This window comes from Corvus kubaryi, unplaced genomic scaffold (genome assembly GCF_017639235.1).
Source record: "Corvus kubaryi isolate FWS band 111438036 unplaced genomic scaffold, C.kubaryi_AGA036_p1.0 37353, whole genome shotgun sequence".
NCBI lineage: Eukaryota > Metazoa > Chordata > Aves > Passeriformes > Corvidae > Corvus > Corvus kubaryi.
Window position 1 is genome coordinate 3351975 of NW_024581115.1, and position 27387 is coordinate 3379361.

Sequence of the window (27387 nt, forward strand, 5' to 3'; positions counted from 1 at the left end):
CCCGGCGCGGCGGGGCTGGGTCGGCGGCTGCGGGCCTGGCTGCCCCGGTGAGCGGGGAGAGGGGGCGAGGGGCTTCCCGGGGGCGCACGGGCGGCACTGGGGGCTGCGGCCCACCGGGGGAACACGGGCAGCGGGGGGCGAGGCCGCGGGGCGGCTCACCGGGAGCGCACGAGGGGTGCGGGGACGGTGTGCGCCGCACCGGGAGCACACGGACAGGTCGCCCGCCTGTTTTTGCTGGGCTCGTACAGGCGTAGAATTATCAAGGCTGGAAGAGACCTTTAAGGTCATGCAGTCCGACCGTGCACCCAGCACTGCCACTGTAATCCCTGAACCGCATCACCCAGCGCCAGGGATGGTGACTCCACCGCCTCCCTGGGCAGCCGCTTCCAATGCGAAAATGTGAAAAAAGGGATAGAACCCCGCCCGAGCTGCTCGCCCCACTGCCACTGATGCCTCTCACATCTAACATGTCGTTCTGAGGCGTGTTCACATCTGTCCACGTCTGTCCAGCTGCATCCCTGTCACGACACAGCGCGTGCCTTGGGTTACAGCCCCGCTTCTCCCGTTCCTTGCAGGATGGTGCCGGTGAGATGGAGCCGCTACAACCCCAGCTACCTGGAGCCAGAAGTGAAAAAGGAATCGTATCAGAAACCTTTAGAGGAGCTGACTGAGGAGGAAAGGGAACAAATGGAGCTTAAGGCTGTTCAACTAATCAAAGCTGCTCCTCCCTCTCTCTCCAGTTCCGTGTTCAGCGACCCCATGATTAGGTCAGAGAAAGCAGCAGCTACTCCTCTCTTCAGAAACGGCTGGGAGCTATGCTGCCCTCCTCGACCTTCACCTGCTGGCTGAATATTGCCTTTTGTTACAGCATAATCCCTATATTCTGGGTTAATCTTTTCCCATCAACCAGTCCATTGTCCTACAGTGATTAGAGATAATTACAGCAGATCTGGCAGCACCCACACTTAACCATGGGAACAACACAAAGGAATGGGGGTGGGGGGCTTATTTCTGTGTGTGATAAAATCAGAATTCATATCAGATCCCATTTGACTTTGTGTTTACAGTAAATTCACCAATATGATGATGAAGAGTGGAAATAAAGTGCTGGCCAGAAGCCTCATGTCTCAGGTAAGAACTCATGTTTCTTCTCACTGTTACGTTAAAACAAGACAAAATGGAAGGCTGGGATGTCAAACTCACTGGAATTGGAAATTACCAGAACTTGGGTGGTCCATCTCTGTGGTCTTGATGAGTTTCCCTCTGCCACACGTTGCTGTCAGCATGATTCCTCTGATAAACCATGGTTTGTTTGATAAAATGTACATTGCCCCACCCTTGTTGGCTCACAGACCAGCAGGTAAGAGCTTCATGGAGAACCTTCTCTTTCCATCCTTCAGTATCCCTGTGTCCTTCTGTACTGCATAAAGCATCATTTTCTCTAAACATCATCTTTCCAGCTCTCTGTCATGCCTTACCCTCTGTATAACTTGCCCTTGAAGTCCCACAAATGTGTCACCTATATGACAGAGCTTTGAGCCTGCTCTGACCCACAGCAATTGGTATTAACTGGTGGTCCCATCTGGTCTCTTCCACCCTTGAAATCCCTTGAAATGGGAACACATTTTACCCAAATGTTTCCAATTGACTGCTGATTCCTTGTTACAGAAGAGCACATGGGCTCTGGGCTCTGGAGTCCAGGCTTTGCAGGGGAGGATGCACAGTGCACAGACCCCTATTCCAGCCTCCACTTTGTCCCTGCCCTTCCCTGGCTTCTGGCCCGGGTTTGTGCTGCTTGTCCCACTCACCCCAAATGCAGTGTCTGATAAAACAAGTCTGAAGAGCTGGAAGAAGGTGAAGTAAAACTTGAGTTAAAGGATTCCCAATGGGTCTTTGGCCTCTGGGGCTGGAGGACCAGCTGCTCAGGTGAAAACAGGGTGCCTGTAAAAGTGATGTAACATCATGGAGTGGGAGAATCCATCTGCTCTGTATGTCTTCTTTCTTGCCTTTCTTCCAAGACTCTGGAGACCATTAAGAGGAAGCAGCTGGAGAAGTACCACAAAGCTCCAGAAAATGAGAAGGAGACAATTGAATGCAACCCCTACGTTATCTTCCACCAGGCTCTCAAGAACTGCCAGCCCATCATTGGGCTCAGCAACATCACCAAAGGAGGCAAAACCTACCAGGTGAAAGGGGGGCTGGGAGCACATCTGGTTGGGAGAAATTAGGCAGGGAGGCAGATGAACTGATTTCCACCCTATCAGCTCAAGATCTTCTCTCCTTGAAAGAGCCCCTTCGCAATCTGGAATAAACCAGCACCTAGAAACTGTCCAGAATCAGGATCCCCACCTATGAGTATTGTGATTCCCCTGTCACAGAATCACTAAGGTTGTAAAAGACTTCTAAGATCAATCAAGTCCAGCCATTAATCAGCAGCAGTCTCTGGTTCTCTGACTAGATGTGAGGAGAAATACACAGCAAGTCTTTTCCAAGGAGACAGAGATCAGCAGCAAAAGAATTGGTAGTGCTTGGATTACCAGTCCTATCCACTGCACCATGTTGCTTGGGGAGAGGTCCCACAGCCCTGGGGTAGGTCAGCGTGGCAAAATGGGTCACCTAGATCCTGTGGGTATTTAAAACACAAGCAGAACCTGTCTCTGAGTACAGGCTCTGCAACCCTTGGGACCTGAAGGAGAGGTGAGATGTGGAGGTATTTGGAATTAGATGATCTTTAAGGTCTCTTCCAACCCAAACCACTCTGATTCTGTGACTTCTCTGTATTCAGTGCAGGGATGGGGTGACCATCTCCCATCTCTGCTAACACACATCAGCCTGGATCCAGCTCCCAAACAGGCCAGCATTTCCATTTTGGTAGCAGTGGCCAGTTCCTAAGGACAGAGCAGGAGAACTGGCAGGGCTCAGCTGTCGGGAGCGGGTCTGGCTGCAGAGAGCAGCACAGTGAACATCTGCAGGTGCCAGCTGGTGCTGTGTGGCTGCTGGGGAGGAGCAGGTTGCTGATAACTGCCGTGGTTTAACCCTTGCCCAGGTGCCCGTCCCACTGACGGACAATCGGAAGCGCTTCCTGGCCATGAAGTGGTTGATCACTGAGTGCAGGGAGAACAAGCACCGCCGGACAATGATGCCAGAAAAACTCTCCCAGGAGCTGCTCCTGGCCTTCAACAACGAGGGGCCTGTCATCAAGAGGAAGCACGTCCTGCACAAGATGGCAGAGGCCAACCGGGCATATGCCCACTTCCGCTGGTGGTAGGGACCCTGCATGGGACACGCTGCCACGGCCTGGAGAGCAGAGCCCCAGGGCTGCCAGCCTGGGAGAGGGAAAGGTGGAACATCCCTTGCAGGCAGCTTCTGATCTAACCCAGGGAAAGCTCACATGATCCCCATGAGGTTCTTTTTCTTTGTGCTTATCTGGATGGGGGAAGGGGGGGTCTGAGTTACCAGCCCCAGCAGGGATGCTCCAGTTACTTCATAATCACTTCCCTGTGAAGACAAGCCTTAGATGTTTTTCTTACAGCAATGCTAAACAAAATCACCTTTCACTCACCTGTTTCCTGGGCATCTGAAAGTCTCTCTGCTCCTCAAATCAGCAATGTTTTTGGCTACAGAGCTACGAGCAGAGCTGGATCCTCTTCCACACCATAACCAGCCTTAGAGGGATTAGTACAACAGGCAATAAAAGGCCCTTTTTGATTTTTGGTTCTGGTCATCAGCAACATTGTCTGCACAGATTTGATGGGAATGTTAATAAAACCAGTTTTATGGGAAAGGTTTCCCGATTGCAGACCTTTGTCTCTGTTGCTCCAGCCACCCTGGTTATGTAAAGCCCTGAGGCCCTACACTGGAGCAGAAACTGAGTTATCACAGCTTTAGGGCTTCAGGCAGGAGCAACCCTTCAGTATTGCTCAGAGCTCAGCAGCTGCACAGGGAGAAAGCAGGGCACACATTAATGGAAAACTTTTATTAGAAAAAAATCCTTCAATAGACTGTTTCCTTTCTTCCTCTCCTATTCTTATAAGAAACATACTGTAGCTGAAACTTGCAAAATTCTGAAAAAAAGGTGACAGTTATTGTATAAAACTTACAAATCCCATTCCTGCATGTGCTCAGGGACCTCTCCTGTCACAGGCTGCCCCATGGCAGGTATTCCTGGCTGTAAGAGAGGCTGTGTGCATGCAGGTGCAGCCAGCATGCTGGAGGGAGTCTGAGAAAAATAGCACTTGGTTGAGTTGTTTGTGAGGCCATGATGTGTTCTGTGACCTGTCACAGAGAACCACGTACAACCTGAGCTGGGAGATTTCTCCGCTGCCTCCCACAGCTCTGCTGGCTTTGGGGTGAAGCAAAATGTTCTCAGCCTAAACTGTGCTTTCCTTAACACTCATAGAAAATGCTGGTGTGAGCTAGAAGCCTCCCAAGCCCTTGGCTGGTAGCAGCCCAGTATTAAGACAAAATCAGTGGGAGAACTTGGTGGGTTAAATCTGCACTTTCCACTGCTCTGAACCTCCAAAGTCAGACCAGCACCAGCTGCATCTGACAGTAGGTGTACAGAGGCTCTAGCCAGTATAAATCCTATTTACAGGAAGTGCTAAAAAATTAGTGTGAAAAATTCCAACTTGGTATGAAGCTTGCTGGTGAAGGTGCTGGGGACTCCCCTTCTCTGCCGCGGGAGTTAATCCGTCACTTCGCTGTAATAATATTTCTGGGCAGCGTCCGTCATCTTCCAGTCAGCAGCCCGGAACTCGATGATCTCCAGCAGCAGGAGCTGGGACAGGGAGCTGAGCCCCTCCTGCAGAAGGAAGCCATCTCGGAGGAGGGAGAAGAGCTCATCCATCCGCTGGGAATTCATCTTCTCCAGCTGCTCACCAATGCGGTGGAGCTGCAGGACCAAGCAGTCCACCTTCAGAAGGAAGAGCAGATGGCTGAACACAAAGCAATGGAGGCTCCTCTGCACCCCCTGGGCTGTGCTTTTTACAGGTCCTTGGCAGGACAACAGGCACATCAGCAGCTCTTCCCTGCACTCACCTCCTCCTCCTTCTGCAGGCTGTCGGGCTGTGCCAGCCGGAACAGGCAGTCATACACAGGGTTCACCAGAGCCATCATGGGCATGTTGTTCACCTGCAAGGAGAAGGAACATCATCAGCCTGGAGCCAGAAAGGAGTCTGCAGCTATTTTAAATAGTTATTCCCTTGCTGCACTCCAAAGGAGAATGGAGCAGGATTTAGCTGTGCTGTATTAGTGGGATTTACATCAGAGATCAGACATTTGAGTCTCCAGGAAGCAGAGGAGCTGAACAAATGATGTAAAAAACATCTATTTTTAAATGTAAGCAGGTAGTCGTGGGAAATATACCTGTTCCAACAGTATTTTTCCTGCCTGCAGCTCTACTTGCATCATTTTTACATCTACTCCAAGCAGGAATTCAAAGTTCACACACTGCACAAAGGCCTGAAGGCAAACTCCGTCAGCAAACTCCACAGCAACTAAACCAGTGCAATCTGGGACATCTGGGAGCAGGCAAATCGGGATTTCAAACACCAGGTACAAAATGAGGAAGCTGAGACTTTGTGACTGTTCCTGAAGACTTCCTCTGCTTCTCCAAGCCTGTAGGTAGCACGAGCCCTGACAGCATCCTTGTGCGGAGAACCAGCTCTGGCCCCCATGGCCCTGGGGCTCTGTACAACACGCACCCAACACTCCTGCCCTGGTATCCTGGGATGCCCAGGCCCTTCTGGCACTCCAGGCAGCAGCAGCTGGGTGCTCCTGCTCCAGCTCCTCACCCTCAGGTAGTCGAAGATGTTGCAGATGAAGGTGACGTAGCAGATCCAGGCCTGGAGTGAGCGGGTGCGCAGCTCCTCCCTGTCCTTGTACTCCTGCTGCAGCCGGTTCAGCAGGCTCCTCCGGAAGATGCTCTGGCCAACTTGTTTGCTCTCTGCCTACGAGCCCACAAAAGCAGGATGGAGGGATGAAACAGGGCTGCCAGAGGGGCAGGGGGATGCAGAACCACACAGATACCCTGCTGTGATTCCCGGAGAGGCAGAAAAGCTGCAACTCGCTGCCTGTGCCAGCCCACTGCTCCTCTGGATGCTGCCACTGCATGGGGCAAGTGGGAAGAGAGGAGAGGAGAGAAGAGGGAGAGGGAGAGGAGAGATGGCCAAGGGGTCAGAGCACGTGGCTGGGGCAAAGCCCTTCCTGGCCCAGCCCAGGGACAACCCACACAACACAGCCCAGGTGTTTCGCTGTCCAGACACGAGCTCTCACCTGGATGATGGTGTAACAGATGCGCCCAGCCTCCTTGCTGAACACACAGTCTTTGAGGGACTGGTCCACTATAATGTTGGCCACTTTCTCCAGGTCCACGTTACTGGGGTCTGCAGAGAAGAGAAATACTGTCAGGACGCAGCCCTCTTTGGCCCCTGATTGCTCTGGGGTACCTGGAAAGCAACCAAGGTCTGTGCAGGGCCCGGTACAGTCACGTTAAATGGTGCAGAAACTGTGCGTGGCAGAGGAGCTCATAAAAACCTGCTGACCTTTGAGGGCTGTTTTCAGCAGCTTCTGAGTCTCGGAGTCGAAGGACTGTATTTTGTACTCTTCTTTGCCTGTTTCCCCCATGACTGGTTTCCTCCAAGGGCAAGAGTCAGGGCAATGGATGAGCTAGTGACAGTCCCTGGGGAGGGAGCACACAGAGCTTAGTTGGACAGAGGCAAAGCTTAACCCATTTGCCATTCCACAAATCCCAGGTAGTGCTGGAGCACAGGCTGTTTCCTGACAGCTCCCCACCCCAAGGAAACTCCTCTTTTATTAGGGCACCAACTCCAGCCCTAGATCCAGGCAAATCCTCATTCCCACATCTTATAAAGCCTTGTTTCCTACCAGCTGATGATAGAACTTCATCTTCAGAGTCTTTATATTTTTCTGATATATGTTACAGGCAAAGCAGACCCAAAATATACCTATCTCACCTCAGAATATTTCCCTGTGGCTGTATCACAAGGAAGCACACACTGCTCCCTTGGGCCTTGGAAACACCAATTCAGCTGCTTTCTTACAAAAATCTAGCAAGAATCAAAGCCAGCACAAAAGCATCCAACACATGCTCACCAGAGCACCTCTCCTGCACCAGAGCCAGGCTCCCTCAGTTCCCAGCACAGCACAGCAAACTCAGCAGCCAAATCCCCAACAGCAACAGCTCCCATCTCATTCCTCTGCAGTCAAGCACTGCTCTGCAGCACCAACAGTGCTCCTAACTAGTCTCTAAATTGATTTTCTTCTGCTTCATGACACAATGAAGACAGCAAGAGGGTACACACGGCACAGAGAGAAACGGCTTGCTCACACAGGATCTGCTGGATGGAAATGCAGGGCTGGCCAGACCGACAGCACAAACACGAGAAGGCAATCAGCCAAATGAGTTTTGCCAGCTCGTCGAAATTCCTCGGCCATTACTCACCCCCCTCTGCAAACAGGTCCCTACCCAGATCAAAGCCCAAGAGCCTTTAGGGGCATGGGACAGGTACAGTGGGCAGACCCTTCACACACAGCACAACAGTTACTCACAGCAGAGAGCAGCCATGGGGGTGACCACCTGCCGACACTGCTCTCGCACTCAAAGCTCTCACCTACCCTGGGACTGGCACACGGCTTTCTTTCCCAGGTGGATTCACCAGCAGCTGGGTGCCCTCCGTGCCATGCCTAGTTGGCAAACACGTTGCTAGCCGACCTCTCGTCTCTCTGCATGTAGACTCATGCCATGCTGCACTGCCAGTGGAGCAGCCCGAGATCACCAGCAGCCCCGTGTCCCACCGGCAGCATCTCCACGCAGAAGGAACCTGGCGAGAGCTCAGTGCCTCACGCAGCACAGCGGGAAGCGCCCGAGCCCGTCTGGCAGCGTCTGTACCGCCGCTGCCCAGCCCCTCTCCCGAAGCTTCCGTCCCCACGGCTCCCTGGGATGGCCACGGCTGCTTTGAACTGCTGTGCCAAATAACCCTGCCTAGAGCAAACCACAGCGTGTGAACACCGAGCCAGCCAGGTCTCGTCAGCACTAGAGACTCTGCTGCCAGCACCTCCTCATCTGAAGGGCTGGTAGCAGTGGATGACATGGGGCACCTGTAGGCACCGACTGCTCCTCTGCCACTGGCCCCTGCTAAACGAGCCGCCCCGGGGACTGACACAGTTGGAGTAGGCACCCTCAATGTGCCGGTGATCCATCAGCTCAAGTGCCAGGGCACCTATGACCCGCGGGGTCACACCTGGCCGTATGGGCTGGACAAGTCCTGACCACTACAAGGAGAGGGAGCAGTGCAGAGTCTCCTCTGCCACCCCATAGTATCTGCCCCAGGGGCTCTGCCAGCCCCCGGCACTCCCATCCCATCCCCGCCGAGCCGCACGTGGAACTTCCCAGCGCCGAGACGCCTCTTGCCCGGGGCAGCTGGACCACTGGAGCCCCCAGGAACCACCGCCGCTGCTTCCCGTCGCTCCAACCCCGCGGCTGGCACAAGCCCAAGGGCCACCGGACGGAGGGACAGGCGGATCCCGGGGAAAGCAGCCCCCGCGCTGCCCCGGGCCGGGCAGGGGGAGCCGGGCGCAGCCCCACCGACCTGCCGGCCGCCCCCGCTGTGTCCTCCGGCCGCCGGGGCATCGCCGGCACCTCCCGAGCCCCGCGCCCTCCCGGCACGGCCCAGGTTTCCTCTTAGGTCATTTCCTCGCCCGAGCCGGGGGAGGGACGGGCCGGGACGGGCGGGGGAGTGGCGGCAGCTGCGGCAGCGCCACCGCCTGCGAGCGCCGGGGCACGGCGGGCTGAGCCCCGGGTACGGCCGGCTGCTCCTCGGGAAACTCCCGGGCTGCCCCGGGCACGGGCGGCTGCCCCTCCAGACACCCTCCCGCGCACGGCCGGCTGCCCCCCGTTCCCCTGGACACCCCCAGGCACGGGCGGCTGCTCCCGGGTGCCTCCCCAGACACCCCCAGGGCACGGCCGCTGCTTTTCCGACTCTCCCCCCACACCCCCCCGGCAGGTCGCGGGCAGCACTCACCCCTCTGTCCTGGTCCCCCGCGGGGCTGTCCTGGCGCTCTACGGGTGATAACGGCGTGAATTTCGCCCTTCTCTCCGGGCCAGGGCAGGCTGCAGCCGAGTGGTATTAAAAACTGAGTAGAAAAAAGTCAGGAAAGGGGAGATGCACTAAACCAACGCACTGCAACAAGAGCTGAGTGTGGTATAACACACTTCACGTTTTTCCTCTCAAATCTCAACCATTTCACGAGGGAAGACCCCGCAGGGGGTGAAGCCTTCACAGCAGAGCAGCCAGGCTGCTGAAACCAGAGAATGGCTGAGGGAACACAGAACGGTTTGGGAACATTCTTGCTAGCACTGCATGGCCTGGCTGAATACAAAGCCTGAACTCACCCACCGAGGGTGTGAGGCTCAGAACTGGCCACCACAGTTCCAAAAGCCCCTCCAGGACACAGCAGTGGGACTGGGCTGCACAAATCCCCCTTGGCCGATCCCTTTTGGTGCAGTTCTCAACAGCGATACCCAACACAGAGGGTACCGTTCTGCCTACTGCTGAGGAGCATCCACAAGCAGGCAGTGGGAAGGGAAATCCAAAAGGCTCCTGTTGCCCCACGCTCTGGGCCCTGATTATCCTTCCCTTCAGGAAGGCCACGCTGTTCCTGCGGGGTCCAGCATAGGCACAAAGAGGATAGGAATAAACCAACTGCAGCCAGACATGTACATAACAAAATATTTAATGTACCTTGTCTCAAAGGTAGGCACACACTGTGCGTGTTGTGCTCGGACACTTTCAGGAAACAGCAGCTGCAAAATATCCACTCAGGCAACACAGCAAAATGCCACAGTTAGAGTTTCTACATCACAAGAGAAACTTAAATCCAAATTAAATACGATCCATTCCAGTCCCGACTGTAAAACATTAATTTCTTGTCAAAAATGATGCTGTGCAGCTCTGGATGAGCATCCTGAGAGTGGGACTGTCCTAGGAAGTTGGTGAGGCAGCCAGCGCTGCAGGAAGCAGCATGTTCCTCGCAGATCTTGTGCGTCCGAGGCCGGCTCAGTGCTGTGGTGGAGCTGCAAACAACCACGGCACAACTCCTCGCCTGTGCTCTGCCTGCTAAGGAGCTTTTGGACGTTCTGATGGTAAAAGGCACTAGAAGAAAACAAACGCAACTGCTGAGCAGCTTGTGAGGTGAACTGCAGGCAAATCCCTGGTGATAGGATTAGCTTGGAAGGAAATCCCAATGGCCAAAACTGGCCAAGTCTCACAGCGAGGCACTTGCTGCGTTGAGTCACTTCACACTAAATGGGAGGGCGCAGCTTCCAAGAGCAAATCTGTGCCAGCACATGGGAGAACAAGGTGACCACAGATCTCTCACCTCTCCTGCTTCTCTAATTTTAAGAAATTTAGCTCCTAACAGTGTGCATTTCGGCAGAGCAGCATGACAAATAAGACCTGTCCTCCTAGTGCTTCATTCAGCCTCAATCCCGCAGAGAAAACAACATTCCTCTTAGAGTGCTTTCCCCAGCAAAGTGCACATGAGAAATCTGTGAGGGACAGCTGCAGCTGATCAGAGGTGAGTGATGAAGTGACTGTTGGATGCAGCTCCTAATATTGTTGAGGTTTTCATGTCTTTCTCCCTCTCACTGGAAGCCCAGATGCCTTTATGGGCCTGCAATATTTGTGACTCGCAGCCCAAAGTCCTCCGACCAGAGAGTGTCTCTTCCACAGCCTGGGCCAGACAGACACAACTTGAACTCCGGCTGTGCCATCTGTTGGGTGGAGGCAAGCTCAGTTAATGCAGAGTGGAGGAAAAAACTACCCCAGAGAGGAAAAGCTGCTCCATACTCTCCAGCGCTACCCTCTCTGTGGAGCAGCCAAGCTGCCCATGCCCATCACCCCAAACTCCACAGAAGCCTCGAGGAACGTCATCTTAGCAGAGCACAGATCTTCCTCTTCTTTCCCACTGCTGAGTTCCCAACCAGTTTCCCCCTATTTAGTGCAGTTTAACAGCAGCTCTTTGACATAAAGTGGAAAACAAGTCTTGCAATGTTTAGACAGGACGGACGAGTCCCCATTTCCTAAGGAAGCCTAGGTCAGCACTGAACATTTTCTGCTGTGGCCTGTCCCTGCTAACCATGACGACATTCCTCTCACCAGCAACAAAAGACAATAACAAACCCAACCTGTTTGTGTCTGTTTTGAAAGGAGACATTTCTCTCCCTCAGAAGGATGTCATGAGGCTGAGTTCATTACTCCTTATGATGTCTTTCCAACAGCAACAGGTGAACAATAAACAAAGGCTAAACATTGTTAAGAAGATTTTGAGGAATCTCAGCCTAAATAACACAGGAAAATGCCAACAGGATTGAGGTGCTTGGAGAAACTCACTCCACATTTTCTGCATTGTCTCCTCTAAACAAAACAGCCATTTTTAGAGTACATGCAGCTCTCTCTGCCTCTTTAAGACTCACATATTGGCCTCCTGCCTGACACCAACACTGCTCAATGAACTTAATTTTACGCAGCTCAGTCACCTGCAGTGAAACGGCCACTTTGTACTCCAAGATCTCAAACCCACAGCAGACACAAAGTTATTTGGCCTGGATTTGCAAGGAATTTCTCCAGATACCTCAGCCACCAGTGAAACAGCTGTTCTCTAAAAACAGCCTCTCACAATAGCTCAGGATAAGTGAGCAATGCTGATATGCTCAAAATCGCCAGGAGAAGTTGCGTCAATGGAATGGAATTGGTCACACTGGAATTTGGCCAGACCATTTGGGATTAACACCCTGAATACTGCAAAAGAGCTGGGAAAAGCTCTGTGTTAAGAGAAGAACCATCAAACCATCCTCCAAATAACTGCAGTGCTCTGCCTTATCCACCCCTCGCAGATGACTAACGTGCTTTTGTGGGCAGGGTTCAGAACTCTGCCTTCCACACAGTCCAACCACACCCTGCTAGGCTTGAAAAAACACAGAATAAAAGAGGAGGAAGAAAGTAATTTTCCTCTTTTCCACTGTTACATAAATCAGAGTTGTTGGTAGGTTGTTTTGTTGGGTTTTTTAACCTCTCATAAAACCTTTGAAACTCCAGAAAAAAACCACTTTTCCATCTCTAATTCAATCACCCATGTGAAACACCACACTCAGCCAACCAATTCCCATTTGATGTTCATTCCTTTCACTTCAGCAAATCTTGTCAAAACATTTTCATCTGCTAGCACCAGTATGGGACTGAGGTTCTGAAATACAGAAATACTTGCTAGACACAAACGTGCTCAAACGTGCTATATTAAATAAATAATAATAAAAATACTACTAGTTTCCACAGGACTTTCCCTTCATTATTTAGAGTAATTACTTCTTAACTCTATACAGCATTAGTTTACTTACTGCTTTGAAGCAAAGAACCCTGAAGTAAGAATTGGGTTTGTGCGTTGAATCCCATCAGAGTGGGGCTCTTAATATGCAGGTTTGCTTGTAAAAAGTGTGAGTGAGGCACTGCAAACCTCTAAGATATGTATGGCCACACACCCAGGAAGTAAAATGGGAATTCAGGATACAATCAAGCTGACTGGAGTTAAAGGAAGAACAAGTCTGGTCCACAGCATGATCAGAGAAGATGCTGTGTTTAAGATGACAGAGAATGCACAGCCAGCAAGTGGTGACCAAGAAGCAGCAGCTGGCAGCAAAGGAAAGGAAAACAGAGGGTCTGTGTACTAACGTGGCTTTACCCGACTTCACAGCAGCAGGACAGAGTGACCTGTGCAACACTGAGACAAGAATCTGGTGCAAACAGCAGGCACAGAGCAAGGGAATAAAGCTGTGCAGATGCAGTGCTAGGAAGTGGTGTTTGGCTGGTTAAGCAGCACTAGGCTGGGCCAGGATCCCCGCTCTGGGATCCAGGGCGAGCTCAGGGATTCACCAGCTTTATGGGTGCCCTTCCAGAGCACAGGCCCTGCTAGGGAGTGGTCTGTTGGTTCCCTCTCTCCCCACTGAATGTGCACTGATATGAGAGGAGACAGAAGAAAAGTGCTCTGTTGAACAGCTTCCAGCCAAGCAGCTCAGTGTCTCCAGCAGAACTGCAGTCGCCTTCTCCTTCTGCTTGGTCCCAGGAGGTGATTCCCCACAGGCTGGGGGAGCTCCGACATTTCCAACACGCTCGTGACAGAGCAGGGCCATCAGTCTCCCCTCCTGAGGAGAACAGCAGGCAGCCACACACATCCCTTTCAGCCTTCCTTCCTCCTTGTGCTCTCGGGGCTCTTCAGGGCGCACAGGAGGCCACAGAACAGCTCATACCAAAAGAAGATGAGGCCAGTGGAGAAGGCAGCCTTCAGTAAGCTGGGAGAGAGGCCCTTGAAGAACCCACCTGGGCCCTCCTCTTGCATGATCTGCCTCATGCAGTCCAGGAGACCCCCGTACGTCCGCACCTGGGAGAGAAATGACAACAAGGTTAAACAAGAAAACTTCAGGACAAATGGAAAAACCCACAAAGATCTCCAAACTATACCACAGAAACATTATCTTGACATGCAGCCTGGAGATGCCTTTCTGGATAATATTAAAACTAACTGAAAGTTTCAGAGACAGTTTAGAGAGAGCAGGATAGAGGAAATGTACACATTTAGGGTCAGCAATGGTTTATGCACATCATTCATTGAATGGCTGTAAAACCTCTGCATGCAACAACAGCATGACTTTAAATTTATGGCACAGGTTTGTGAAGTCATTATTTCAGATTGTGCGGCTGCTGTTTTCTATCCCCTTCACTCTCTAAGAAGGGACAATATTTGAGTTTTCTGACAGAAAGAAAACACAGTTACAGCACTTAGAAGTTTCCAAATTAGCTGTCTGCATGTCGTTGTGTTACACTGTGCAGTTTTAACATCTTGTGACACATCAATACTAAGAACAAATTCTGTATCTCGCTGCAAGAGGAAAAGCATCCAATGCAATGGGCTGAGACATCCAAATCCTATTCCAGAATTTCTTACGGTACAGACTGATTTCCTTCTCAGATCCAAGGAATTTTAAGGAAAAGAGAAAATTTCCACGTTTCATGGAAAAAAAGAGAAAGTTCCTTGAAAGATCTGTATTTGTCTTCAAGTGTATTTCAAGGTGGTAACAATGGTGCTAAAGAACACCAGAGTATTTAATTAGCTTTGAATTTCAGGCCATTTTCATACAAAAGACACATGCTGAACACTTGGTGCCTATTCCTTGCGCCAAAATATTAATTGCAGAAGAGGAGCCTGACAGCCAAGTGACCCCAGCACAGAGCCAGTGTCATCCTCTGCTAGTAATTGGCTCTGGATCAGAAATACCAAGCTGCAACTAGAAAAGTAAAGTAAATCAAAACCCCCTTTGCCTGCCTGACTCACCCCCAGCTCCAAGACATAGTTGATGGAGAGGGATGACAAGCCAGAGCACAGGTATGTTGGACAGTGTCATAAAATAAACCCAGTATGTTCATGCATAAATTCACATTATTAACGAGACCAATGCTCAGTGGCAGCTCCCAACCCCAACATGAACTCAACAGGTACCACTGGTGGATTGTCACTGCATTCCAGTGCACTGGACTAGCTCCATTCTCAGGAAAATCCACCACTTCCAACATTTCTCACCTGCCCAAAGGCTGCCCGAGCATCCTCAAAGCCACCCACTTGCAGTCGCTTTTTGACCACATCCAAAGGGTACGTGAGGGTTTTGCTGACGACTCCAGCACAGCTGCCACAAACAAGGTTTTTAACATTGCCTGAGAAGCAAAAAAGGAAAAGCGTAGCAATGAGGGAAAAGAGAGGATTAGCAGGGAATTCTGATTAAAGATCATACAAGGTAAGTTAAAAATCACTTTTCACAAGAAGTAAGGTCAAAAAAGTCCTTTGAAGTTACATCACCTCTTCTGCATAGTTTGGGCCAAAGAATCTCAAGCTTTATTTTTTCAGGGTTGCAGTGTCTGTTGGAATCAGAGGACCAGCTCCTCTTGGTCCATTACAGTGACTAATGGTTTTGCTCTGCTCAAAAAACCCCAATCTCCAGTCACCAGACAACTTGCTGACAGTGGATGGAAAAGTTTTCATGCCCCGCCCCAGTAAAAGCCTGATCACTGGAAATCTTGCACCCCTGACTGCTCAGGCTGATTTATTCTGGATTGGAATGTCACAAGCTGACACTGCCTGATGATTTCAGAGGCTTGTGGGAAAGGAGTTCTGTATTAGACTCTTTCCTGATAAACACGAGCCCCCAGCACAAAACCACCATCAGCCTCTGACACCTACAATTAAATATGCAGACACGATATTGAAAAGTCTAGTTCCTCTGCTGAAGAGATTCCATTGAGGAACAAAGCCACGCTGCTGCTGCATCCCTCTCTCTCAAAGAGGCACAGGTATCTAGAACTGCCAAGATGACAGGTTGCATCAGGATGAGGTTCTCTTGCAATGGAGCTAGAAACCAACATAAAAACATCAAATCAAGAGCCTAGCAGCTTTAAAGAAGACTAAATAAATCCTCTTCTCTAATAGCTGTGCTGGAATTTGCAGGCAGATTTACTAAGGAAATCCAAGAATCCTGTCCCCACAGCACTAATGAAACAGAGAAGGGTTATGCCAGCACTGTCTTCCCACAGTATCAGTAACGTGACACTGCTCAAGAAAGAGCACCTGGCCTGTGACACTTCACTTTCCCATCCACCCACTTCCATCACAGTTATTCCACAATGGAAGCTGTTTGTGAACTCCATTGGACTTAATGTGGCATTTCAGTGCAGGGCTAAGAATGAGAGGTGGGAAATTGAGATACTTTTCAGATGTTGCACCAAAAAACGTGAAAGGACTAACAGAGCTTACATCAGTCACACAAACCAGCATTCATCCTCTTTCTCTCCTGACTGCAGCCATCACTGTCCCAAGTTCCTACCTCCATTCTTTCCTTCAGCTGGAATCACACATTTGGAAAACTGCTGCAGGATGTTGTAGAAGAAGAACTGGAGACCAGCATATGGGAAGATAGCAACGAGTGTGGGGGTCAAACCTCTGTAGAAAGTCCGAGGCCCTTCTGTCTGGTACATGGTCACCACTGCATGGCGAAGGTTGCGGTAGATCTGGACAACAAGGAAGAGGCTGAGTGACTCTCCAGTGAACTTAAAACCAGCAAAACAAAGGTCAGGTCATTTCCCAGCAATGGGTATAGGAATTTCCCACTGCCCAAAATACAACTGACTGTCCTCAGCACAAAGTGATGAGCAAGGTGATTCTCCACACCCTCAGTGTTCTGTGCTAAGCCCTTGTGACTTACAAGAAACAAGGCACAGAGCTGAGTCCTGAGACCAGCTACATCACAGACATGACTATTTTTCTTTTAACAGCACTTAACTCCTGCAACACAGTTCATATACAGGCAAAGTACAGAAATGGCTCTGGTAAAAATCGATCTCATTATTACAGACCTATTTAGCACAGAGACCAATTTTTGTGTAAATAAGAACATGAAGCACAGGTGAAAGGTGACTGGTTTCAAGTATCATCCCCATCATTATCTAAACATGACTCTCTGCATGTGGAAAGTTTCAAAAATGCAATGTTCAACACCCTGGGGAGTGGGTTCTATAAAAGGTCAACAGCGAAAGCAAAACTGAGTTATCCTGTTAAGGACAGTTTCTCCTTTCTGGATCACCTGTCAGGATCAGAAGCAGCAAAACACAATTAGGAAAGCTGTGTCAACAGCACAGAGGATAACTGGGCAACAGTGCAAACACTGCCCGTAACAGCACCTGCTCCTTCATTTTAACCCACATGCTGCATGTACTTTCAAACCTCCTGCATCTTCAGACCCGTGAAATATTGCCACTGCTATGGATGACAATTCCAACACGAATGCTAAGCCTCACCTTTGGCTCACCCTGGGCAGCAAAGCGGGTGCGCAGCATGTCCACAGGCTGGACTGCGACTGTGGCTGTGCAGGCAGCCAGGCCCCCGCACACCAGGTGCACCAAGGAGTCGCGGGCGTTGAAGGAGGTGACGTTGTGCACCAGCTCTGTCAGGCTCTCAAACACCATGAACTTGCAGAAACAAATGCACACTGGTCAGGAAGCCGAGCCTTAGGACTCACAGAGGTCTCCCACTCTTTCATTTCACCAAGAGCTCCACCCCCCCACTTGTTACCACCTTCTCTGTCCTTCAAAAGTCCTCCCCAACCTGCAACGTGTAAAAATCACTAAGCAGCCCGGGGAATGCTTGGGATACTCTAGTGTCTAACACTTCTGATAATTCTTGCATTTAGAATCGTGAAAAACTCATTTTAATGTTCTATGTATCCAGAAGAGTGTTCACCATGTCACAAATATGCAGTCCTTTACCCTTTCAGCCACTGCTCCTAAAACTGCTGTTAATGTTTACAAATTAAGCATAACAATGCTGTGTAAAACACCCTCATCAGCTTCACTGATTTTCTCCTAACAAGCCCTGACCAGAAGCAAAATATTGCCCAGGCTTGGGGCATGAACAGCTAAGCCAAGTGTCAGGAGCAGAGAAGGTTTATCTACGATACCAGATACAGACAGAGCTCAGTTTGCTCTCGCCGTGCTCCAGTCTGTTCAGCAATCTCAGGAATATTAACTTAGGAATTATACACCAGTTTTAGACAGCTACACATCCTTCCCACTCCTGAACACAGCTGGTCTGAGGGAGCAGAGCAGCGTCCTGTGTACATACACTTTGCCCAGGTGATGCCTGGTCGCCTCACCTGAACGGCTCCAAAGCCAACAGAAAGGAACTGAGCGGGAACATGGCCCTTCCAGAAGGCTGTCAAGCCCTCCTCCCGGAAGATGCGCTGCACAGCTTGCAGGATGCCGTGGTACTTGGCCGCGGGGTTTCTGGAGGAGAGCTGCTCGATCTGGAGCTGGAGGAAACGGGAGAAAATATTTTCAATGTCACCCTTCAACATTGGTTCAAGCGTCCAGTTCAGGAATTCGCAACCCTGTCAGACAGCCAATGCTAAGGGATGGCATTCTACCCTCCCACAGAATCACAGTCAAGATCTGACTGGGATGTTATTTATGAAGGGCTCTAAAAGAATAAAAACATCCATGAACACAAAGAAACAGGAGGGATGATGGTGAAATTCAGTCAGATAGTGGAAGTCATTCACAAAAACAGAGAAAGAGAGCGAACTATGAGAAACACAAGATTCCATTCCCACACAAGTTAAGTTATATAAATAGAAGTTGTGGACACAGGATAGCCCTAATTCCTTGCATAACCTGTACACAACGTAGGTGAAGGCTGACGAGCGGATTTAGTGCTCTCTGGTTGCACAAGTGACCTGTTCACCCAGGACACGATCAGCTCTGCTCCCTGACAGGCTCATTCATCCTTGCCCCAGGGCACGCCGCGAGTGAGGTACCTGAAAGCGGATCTTGAGGACATCCAAGGGGCTGACAAGGACCCGAGTGACCAAGCCAGACGCTGATCCTGCTGCAGCCGCTTCCGCCGTAGACACGCACTTGGCTTCGGGGTCGTAACCCACCATGCCTGCCGGCTGTCCTCAGCCTGGGCAGGGGCACAGGGGCAGTGATTCCCCCCACACCGAGCCGACAGCCCCTCCCCCCTCACAGAGCCCCCATCCCACAGACCCCTCACGCCAAGGCCCACAGCCCCCTCCTCACTCCAAACCCCCTCCTCACCCCATGGGACCCACAGACGCCCCTCTCCACCACTCCCTCTGCCCCGCAGCTGCCGGCCCCGCCCGTGGCAGCCACCGGCGGGGAGTCCAAGCCGGGCCCGGTGGGACCGGGGGTGTCCAGCCCTGGGCCGCCCCGCGCCGCGCCGCCTCACCCGCTGCCGCCAGCTCCGCACTGCGCCTGCGTGCCGCGGGGGCAGCTGGGAGATGTAGTCCCGGGAACGGCGCCCGCGCCGGCCCCGCCCGGAATCCGCACCACGCGCGGGATGGGGCGTTCACAGAACCACGGGATCTACGGGGCTGGAAAAGACCCGAGACCATGGAGTCCAGCCTGTGATCCAACACCACCTTGCCAGCCAGACCATGGCACTGAGTGCCACATCCAGTCTTTCCTTAGACACCTCCAGGGACGGTGACACCGCCCTGGGCCGCCCGTTTCAATGTCTAATCACCCTTTCCATAAAGAAATTCCTCCTGATCTCCAACCTAAAGTTCCCCTGGTGCATCTTAAGATTATGTCCTCCTGTCACTTGTTACCTGGGAGAAGAGCCCGACTCCCACCTGGCTGCACCCTCTTGTCAGGGAGTTGTAGAGAGCAAGGTCACCTTGATCTTCCCTTCTCCAGGTTAAACAACCCCAGCTCCCTCAGCCACTCCTCATCACACTTGTGATCCAGACCCTTCCCCAGCTCTGTTGCCCTTCTCTGGTCCCACAAGCCAGGGCTGTGAGAGGGGAAGGTCAGCACATGGCACACACAGCCCTCAGCACTGCTCTCACCACCACCACAGACAAACAAACCTTCTCTTGTCCCTACGGCACAGGGGAAGCAAGAGTCTAAGCAACCCAAGGTACAGTAATTCACCACTTCGAGCAACATATTCTGCTACAGCATTCCAAAAAAAGTCGAGCGCTTCAAGCCACACCGTGAATTTTCCAGTGACTTCTGGCACAAAAAAGGAGAAAGAACTAATCATAGGAATATCCAGGCATTTCCACCATGACATCATCAGTATTTAAGCATAATAACTAAGAGCAACTGTTAAAAAACCACTCAAAACTCCCATGTGGGCCTTCTCCCATTGTATGTTAAAATTGGCTGTAACATTCACGCCCACAGGCACTTTCTGACCACTTACAAAGGCTGGGGAAAAGCTGCAGAGAGCTGCCCACACACCTTGTTAGCACAACAGAGCCATTCTTCCTTCGGTAACAGAAGTGAAAACAATCTGCAGGGCCCTGATAGAGCAGAGCCAAAGCCACAACAGCCTGAGCCTGGCTGCTGTGCTTACATCAGCCCAACATCCACCTCTCCCTTTTAGCAAAAGGCTCCAGAAGTGTCTGAACTACAAGCTCAGTCATACCTCGGTCAGTTAACTGAAAATAACAGACAGATGCTCAAGTGAAGAATTCAATGTATATTTATTATTCACAGTTAATTACTATCTACCAAATGCTGCTGCAGAGTTAAAGGATTAAGTACATAGGCCTTTTTTTTTATTTAAACACGGAATTTTTTTTTAATATATATACACACACAAGACATATGTCTGCAAGGCTGCATGATATACACCAATTCCAAAATAAGGAAACAATCAAATGGTCCAGGTGTAGAATGCCATAGATTCCTTTTCCAATCACTTTACAAAGTGGGAAGAAAGTGAGTGACAGCTAGCAAGGAGAGGGGGAGAAAGTAATACTCTACAGGGTAGCTCTCTCTTTCATTTGCTGGAAAATTAAAGTGTAAGGCAGAGTCCATCTCATGAGTAAAACTTTTGTAACACTTAGTACAAAAAAAGGCACCCTCCAACAAAAGATTGCCCGTGCTGAGGCAGGGCGGGAGGAGATCTCCGCTGCAGGTTGGGATGCGTTGGTGGGGTGAAGGGATCCAGCCAAACGGCCACCGAGGGAAAAAACGCAACTGAAGATTGGCACAGAGAGCGCTGTGGGCTGATTGCTTTCCTTCTGTCCAATTTAATGTCACACTGCTCTGGCGAGGAGCAAAGGGCCACCAGAAACGCCCCGGGGGTGCAGGGTGGGGAGAACAGTCACACACAGCCTGCTGTGAACAGGAGTGGGCGGGGAGCTACTTCAACAGGAACACTGACCTGAGGAAGGAGGAGAGACTGAAGAACGGGGATGCCAACTCCACTTCTCAAGAGCAACGACTGCAAATACTGCCTATCCAGGCCGAGGAGACAGGCTGATCACATGCATCACGTAGAAACATTCACTAAGAGCGTAAAGTTTTTTTCAAGCACTATTTCTTGAGGTTTCTCTGCATTATGAAGTTTTCCACCAAAGGAATGTACATTTTGTAGGACATCTCAGGCCTATTATTTCTCAAATTCCCCCCTTAACCCTCCCTCCCCAAAATATTCTTCCTCATTTTCCCTGACCATAACTTTCCCCTTTCTGTTACTTCTTCTGAGGCTCCTGGTTGCAGCTCTCCACCTCTGAGCAGCCTAAGTTGCCACTTGAATGCCTTGATTTTATCTTCCTTGGAATAAGGGAAGTTGAACAATAAGACAAATCTGAAGATTAAAGCTCCATCTCTGTTTGTAGATTTTTCTCAAGTGTCCATTGATAAAACCACCCTCCTTTGCCCCCTTCCCCCAAAGTATTTATTTACACATAGGCAGAAAAAAAAACCCCTCTGAAAAGCTCTGGACTGTCCTTTTAACTTAAAAAATAATAAAAAAGAAAATAAGGGAAAGGCACTATGGAAAAAATTACAGAATGTGCTCAACCGTACACCTTTAAGAAAAAACAAAAAAGCTGTCAGCACAGCATTAATAGACTTCAGTTGTATGTTGGAGTTTCTCAAAGCAGCTCTGTGACTTAAAAGAAAAAAACAGAACAAAAAGCCACACAGCTCTTCTCCCTTCCTCTGTTTGGAAGCTGCTGAGCTTCAGAAGAAAGTGCCAAAGGAGAAGAGACAATAAAAATTAGATTAACACCTCATCTTTCCCAGGCGAGAAATGCTGAATGTTGAAGGCAAAAGCAGAGACTGATGATTTTTGTTCTTTTTTAAAGGCAGGACTGTAGATTTGGTTCTTCTCTCATGTCCCTTCATGTCAAATGAAGACCGTTTGCAGAGAGAGAAAATACCAGCAGAGTTTCTCCCTTTTCCTTTAACTGCATGGCTAGGACTTTATATGGCATTAAAACTTCATGCACTGATGGACAGAGGAGGAGGGGGAAACAAGAAGAGTTGTGGTGGTGAGACCTTAAGTGACCTTAAAACACTCATTTGCAACAAGAGTGAATAAAGGGGGATAACCCAGGAGCAGCTGAGGAAATTTGTTATTTTCATTTTTTTCTCTCTCTCTCTCCTTTTTTTATTTCCTTTTTTTTTTTTTCTTTAAGATAAGTTTTGGTGTGTAAGTTGAACTCTTCCCCCCCGCCCCTGAAGTTCCGTACTGAGGGAAGGAGGATCACCTCACGGTGAAAGGTGACTCTGGTTTTACCGCCGTGTGATTTTTAGGTCACTGGCTGCAGTTAGGCTCTGTATGTGTATTTACTGTTTCTCTGGTTTCCTTAAATAATCTCTAATATTTATCTCTAGATGTTCCGGTTCACTGGGGTCACGTAGTTGCGTGGGAACATGCCCGTCTGTCCACGGCACGCTCCCTTCCACCAGTTGGGGTCAGAATTGTCAAGGACTTGGATAAAGTCTCCACGATGGAAGCCCAGCTCTCCTTCCTCTTGGGGATCAAAATCAAACAGAGCCTGAACGTATGTTGGTTGCTGAAAGGGGAAAGAGAAACATACACACAGTGAGAATCACCCACGGCACTCCAGGCACCTGCTCCCGCAGGCAGGAGCTGCTCTTACACCACAGTTTAACAATAAACATTTGGGCTGTTCCCTTTCCCTACAAGCCAGCTGCCAACAGCTGCAACAAGGTGCTAAAACAGCAAAGCACAGGCTATAGAACACCTCAGAAAAAAGTCAAGCTTCTGTGAAAGAGCTGAAATAGAGCAGATGATTCTGACGTTTTTCTAGTATTTTTCATTCTGTGGCCTACTGTAAATCTGTATTCTACTGCAATACAACAGTCTTGCTGCTTACTTGTCCTGTTTTCACCAACTGACAGCACAAATATTATCGATCCACACAAAGTTCCCCCTAAAAACTGGATGTTGGTATTTTACACATTTTTCTTAACTCTTCTGTCACAGAACATTTTGCCTGGTCAGCAAGTCTTCCACTCTAAAGGAAAAGCTAACAGTTCATTTAAAATACATTTGCAGTCTTAAAACTGTGAGGCCAGGAAGGTCTCTTCATGGTTGTCCTTTTCAGCCAGCTGTTTTCTCACTCTGTTTATCCCCAACCTGGCAGTGCAGAGCCAGGTGCTGAGTTCAGACAAACTGTGACAAAGTCGCCTGTGGCACCTGCAGCAGCACCAATTCCACACCCCTTGTCTTCAGGCTAGAAACAGAATGCTGTATGAGGAAGCAAAAGGATTTATCCAGAACTAACAAAACATGCAGTTACATGAAATACAACACTCTGAATGACCTGGGAAATGGAACAAAATAAAGAGTTGGATATACAAAAGCTACTCTGCTGGCACTTCACAACAGTTTTTGGAGTCTCTTCACACTGGCTAGATCCAAACCAGAAATACTCCATATGCTGTAACCACCTCTTCAGGAAAGGCCAGTATCAAAGCCTCACTGAGGGCTGCACTTCTGGCTATGATCAGGTATAAATCAGAACAGCATCACAGAATTGTTTAGGTTGAAAAGACCTCTAAGATCACCAAGTCCAACCATTAACTCAGCACTTTCCTATCCTTTCGGACTGTGCCCTATAACAGGGCATATAATCCATTTTTAATTCACAGCAATCAGATTACCTTCCTGCAACAGAATCCACAAACATTACAACAAGCCAAATGTTCAAGCAGCAACAATAATTTTGCCTCAACTCAAGGGAGACCAGGAGCGCGGACAGGCTTTGCACAAGAATGCAGCTTATTTACCAGTATAATTTTGACTGCAGGATCTAAAGATACACTTACAAAGGTAAAAAAATGTCAGTCAGCTTCTTTCCATCCCTATCCATTCACTCTGAAATGCAATCCCACTTCAGACTGTGGCTGCAATAGCCTGAACAGGGCACTCTGCAGGGACACTTCTCTTACCTGTGGCACCTGCTCAATGTCCCGGAGAAATATTTGCTGGTTCCTGGAGACAGATGTGGATCTGTGATAATCTACCAGCTCGTTCAAAGAATTGAACTTCACCACCCAAAGGAAATACTTGCCAGCCCCATCTCTAAGCACCTTGAAGTGCTGCACATCATTTCCAAACCTGTGTGGAAAGAATGAAGAACACAGAAGAGCACATTGTTAGCCACAGAGAACTCCTTTTGGGGTCATCAGCACAGAGTTTAGAACAAACAGGTCCTTCAGGGCACAGTGAAAACTGTCAGTGACATTGATACCATAAATGTAATCCCACAGCTGGCATCACACGTACTTCTCAATGTATGTTACATATGCTGTCACCTGTGTTGCTGAAGATGGTGCAGAGAATCCTAAGGACAAATGCCATGGCCTTTGCAAGGTCACAGTAACACAGCTGCACCACGGTGCCTTCCACTTTACATCCCCAAACACAGGTTGCCACTCAAGCACAAGCACTTTGGTTTAGCTCTTGACACCCAACAGTTCCACAACTGACTCGAGCCACTTTCAGTCTGTGCTACTCTTGCCATGGTTCTCTGCTTCTCACAGTCCCAGTCCCTCCCTCCCACAGCACCACTGGGTACGTGCAACAATGCAATGCATAAGCACCAGTCCCATTATAGGCAAATTCCTGGGAAAACACTGCCATGGGGAACGTAGGATTGGCTCTTCTGGCAACCAGCATGGACTTGTGCAAAGGGCTCTCTTACGAAACAAAAGAACCTCTCTGGTCCTTAAAAAAAGAAACCCCAAAATAAAATTTAACAAAAAAAACCCCCTCAAGCCCCAGAATGTTCAAAGATGCTGCTGCACACATAAACCAGCAACTTCAATTCTGTGTTAACAATTTTTTCCGACAAACGGTGGCATTCAGTTGAAGCTACATTTCCAACGGTTTTACTCTGAATAAAGAGGAACTCTGGAGAGGTCCACTGGGATTTTCCAGATGAATGGCACATTGGTATTTTTACTTCAGCCTAAAACACTGAAAACAGAAGACAACTGTTCCCCCTTGGCATACACGGCTCCTATACATCAGTGGGGAAAGCAGACACTGCTTTGAAACGACTCCTGGGTGCTGCCTCTGCTCTGCCTTCCTCAACCCGGGAGCTTCTCACTATTTCAAATCCTACAGGCCACTGTTTAGGAAAAGGACTTTCCTAAATTATACACACAGTAAAAACCATCCAGCTGAGACATTACCACCAGATGGCAACACCAGGCTGAACAGGCAGGCCCAGCTATGCCACTGTAACTTTCTGTTTCTTGAAGGAATGCACTTTCTGCAATTGAAGCTTCCATTCATTTCTGATATTCCAGCCCAGATGACTCTATCCAAGACAGAAATATAAACATCTCTAAAATCAGTGGCTTTAATCCAGTTTGCTGGCATGACTCAATGCTGCTGTACAGAAGGACGAAAATTTGGTTACAGACCAAAGATGACCAGAAAAAAAGAAATGAATCCTGTTGAGACAGATCACTGACAGCCACAGAAAACAGAGCCAGCTGGAATTGCACATGAGTAATAAAAAAGTTGTAAAGATTCTAAAGAAAATCTTGTTTATTTATGGAAGGAAAGGGGAAGACTACAGAAAATAATTTTTAAAGAAAATGCCAAAGCCAGCTGCTGAGGACAGATTCCCTCCCACCCTGATCATACATTAAATTACTTCACATACCTTTTCAAGTTTCTAATACCTCTATTTGACTGACTTCAGAGAATCACAGAACTGCTTGTGTTGGGAATCACCTAAGGATCACCTCATTCCAACCCTCCTCCCATGGGCAGGGACACCTTCCACTAGACCAGGCTGCTCCAAGCCCTGTCCAACCTAGCATTTAACATTTCCAGGGATGGGACAGCCACAGCTTCTTTGGGCAACTTGTGCCATGGCCTCACTACCCTCACAGAGAAGGATTTCTTCCTAACCCATGTGGAATGCACTTGTGAGGGTTCCAATGGACCTCTGGTTTCAGCTCCATGTCCCAGTGCTGGTCAATGGGAATATGACCAAAGCATGTGCCAAGCAGAGAAAAACATACTTGTACTACATAATGTACTACAGAGAGGGAAGATAAAGTAATAACTTGCACTGCAGAGGAGGAAGGAAGGAGGATGGGAGGTTGTCCACACTGGGTGCTTTGTGACTGTAAGAGGGAGGAATGGGATCTACAAAGAAGCCACCAGACAGTATCTGGGCCTGTGTGAGCCACGTGCCACCAGGTCAGTCCTGTGGGCTCACTGCAAACCAGAGCAAACAGATTTGCTCTATAGAGAGGGAATAAACGTCACTAGAAGAACAAGAATGCCGTAAGGCATCTGTGAGATTATTCCTGCTCCTCAGCATTGACAATCACCTGCCCTTTACTCCCCAGCCCAAAGGAGCAGCAGATGCCTGATTAGCACGCAATTGCTCTTGGGCATGACTTACTTGACTGAGAGGGAGAAGTCCCCGGGAGCACTCTCACTCTCCCTGATGAGGAAGGCACCATCATGTCTCTGTTTGCCCAACATCTCTTCAGCCTTCGCTCGGGGAATCTTTCCAAAAAACCACCTGTGAAGGGAGGAAAAGAAAACAATAGGAGAAGTTAAGAATTTTAATCCCTTCATGAAAGAGCCAGAAATATCATGGCTCTGGAAACAAGATCCTGTCTATGCACTGCCCCATCCCGCACAAGTCAAAAGTGCATTTTGTATCCAAATCAATTTCTAGTCTCTTTCAGATCAGGTTGGTAAGACACATCTACTTCAGTATAAAGAATCAGTATCTTCATCCAGCAGCTGTTAGCTCCAGCAGCCCAGAGTCCAATCTCTGAGTCCTATGGTCCGAGACAGGTATCATCTGTCAGAAAGCTGAGGCAGGTGCCAGGACTGCAGTTACACACAGACCAAATTCCTGCAAGGTCTCTCTGCTCCACTGCAGAGGAGTGCTGAGCTAGGCATGGATTCCGTTCCAGCAAAGATGCTGATGCCACTTGTTTCAGGAGCCTCTTTTCTTGCTTTCTCCCACAGGCAGGACAATCCAGCAGCTTTCACAGAAGGAGTCACATGAAGTAGCTGCCTCATGGAAACCACATGCAAAATTCTCACCAGTCACTGGCTGACCATGACACCGAGGCTGAACCTACCCCAGGCCACCAGATCGTCAGCACTGACCAACAGCCTGGTCATGGGATCCTTGCCCCCATTTACATTTGCATTTCCAGACTAATCCAAGATTAAAGGCAAAGAAGGGATGAGTGGTAGGTCACAAGGCATGAGAAAAGCAGAAGCATCTTCACAACTAAAAAGCGGAGCTTTCAGCTCTGAGGAACAGATCACACAGGACAGCAGCACTTATCACACCCACACCCACGCAGATGACTGACCTCTGTTAGAGGAAAGCATTTCATAACAAGAGCTCCACTCACACAGCCCATTGTCTGCAGTGAAGGTTTTGCTGCAGCAACAAGGCAGGAGTTGCAGAATCCTTCCTGAAACAGTCAT

General features: G+C 49.5%; 4 protein-coding genes across 6 annotated transcripts in view; 1 reads left to right on the plus strand and 3 right to left on the minus strand.

Moving 5' to 3' along the window:
- MRPS7 (mitochondrial ribosomal protein S7) lies at positions 1-3799 on the plus strand (the record flags this gene model as incomplete). Its single annotated transcript, XM_042032235.1, has 5 exons — positions 1-47; positions 576-767; positions 1068-1131; positions 2019-2186; positions 3047-3799. Coding segments are annotated over 5 exons (693 nt in total), but the record flags the coding sequence as incomplete, so codon positions are not given.
- A 162-nt stretch (positions 3800-3961) lies between these two features.
- On the minus strand, positions 3962-8716 carry MIF4GD (MIF4G domain containing). Its single transcript, XM_042032518.1, has 6 exons — positions 8610-8716; positions 6543-6679; positions 6274-6383; positions 5793-5948; positions 5038-5130; positions 3962-4912 (listed from the first exon to the last, which is right to left on the minus strand). Exons 2-6 carry the CDS (start codon positions 6622-6624, stop codon positions 4685-4687), a joined length of 669 nt encoding a protein of 222 aa, XP_041888452.1. The 5' UTR covers positions 6625-6679; positions 8610-8716; the 3' UTR covers positions 3962-4684.
- Positions 8717-9735: 1019 nt separating this feature from the next.
- On the minus strand, positions 9736-18947 carry SLC25A19 (solute carrier family 25 member 19). Of its 3 annotated transcripts, none has more exons than XM_042032516.1 (7): positions 18708-18851; positions 18428-18573; positions 17768-17923; positions 16914-17084; positions 15944-16127; positions 14650-14780; positions 9736-13452 (listed from the first exon to the last, which is right to left on the minus strand). In XM_042032516.1, exons 2-7 carry the CDS (start codon positions 18551-18553, stop codon positions 13252-13254), a joined length of 969 nt encoding a protein of 322 aa, XP_041888450.1. In that variant the 5' UTR covers positions 18554-18573; positions 18708-18851; the 3' UTR covers positions 9736-13251. The 3 variants fall into 3 exon arrangements, with proteins under 3 accessions (XP_041888450.1, XP_041888449.1, XP_041888448.1); XM_042032515.1 differs by lacking the exon at positions 18708-18851 and adding an exon at positions 18859-18947 and having other exon boundaries at positions 11210-13452; XM_042032514.1 differs by lacking the exon at positions 18708-18851 and having other exon boundaries at positions 11210-13452; positions 18428-18618.
- Positions 18948-20103: 1156 nt separating this feature from the next.
- The window catches only part of GRB2 (growth factor receptor bound protein 2), a 45552-nt gene continuing 38268 nt past the window's right edge, over positions 20104-27387 (minus strand). The window contains exons 3-5 of the mRNA XM_042032519.1: positions 26333-26455; positions 23853-24021; positions 20104-22450 (exon numbers count right to left, since the gene is read on the minus strand). Of these exons, the coding sequence (XP_041888453.1) occupies positions 22265-22450; positions 23853-24021; positions 26333-26455 (478 nt within the window). The 3' untranslated portion in view covers positions 20104-22264. The remainder of the gene's footprint in view (positions 22451-23852; positions 24022-26332; positions 26456-27387) is intronic.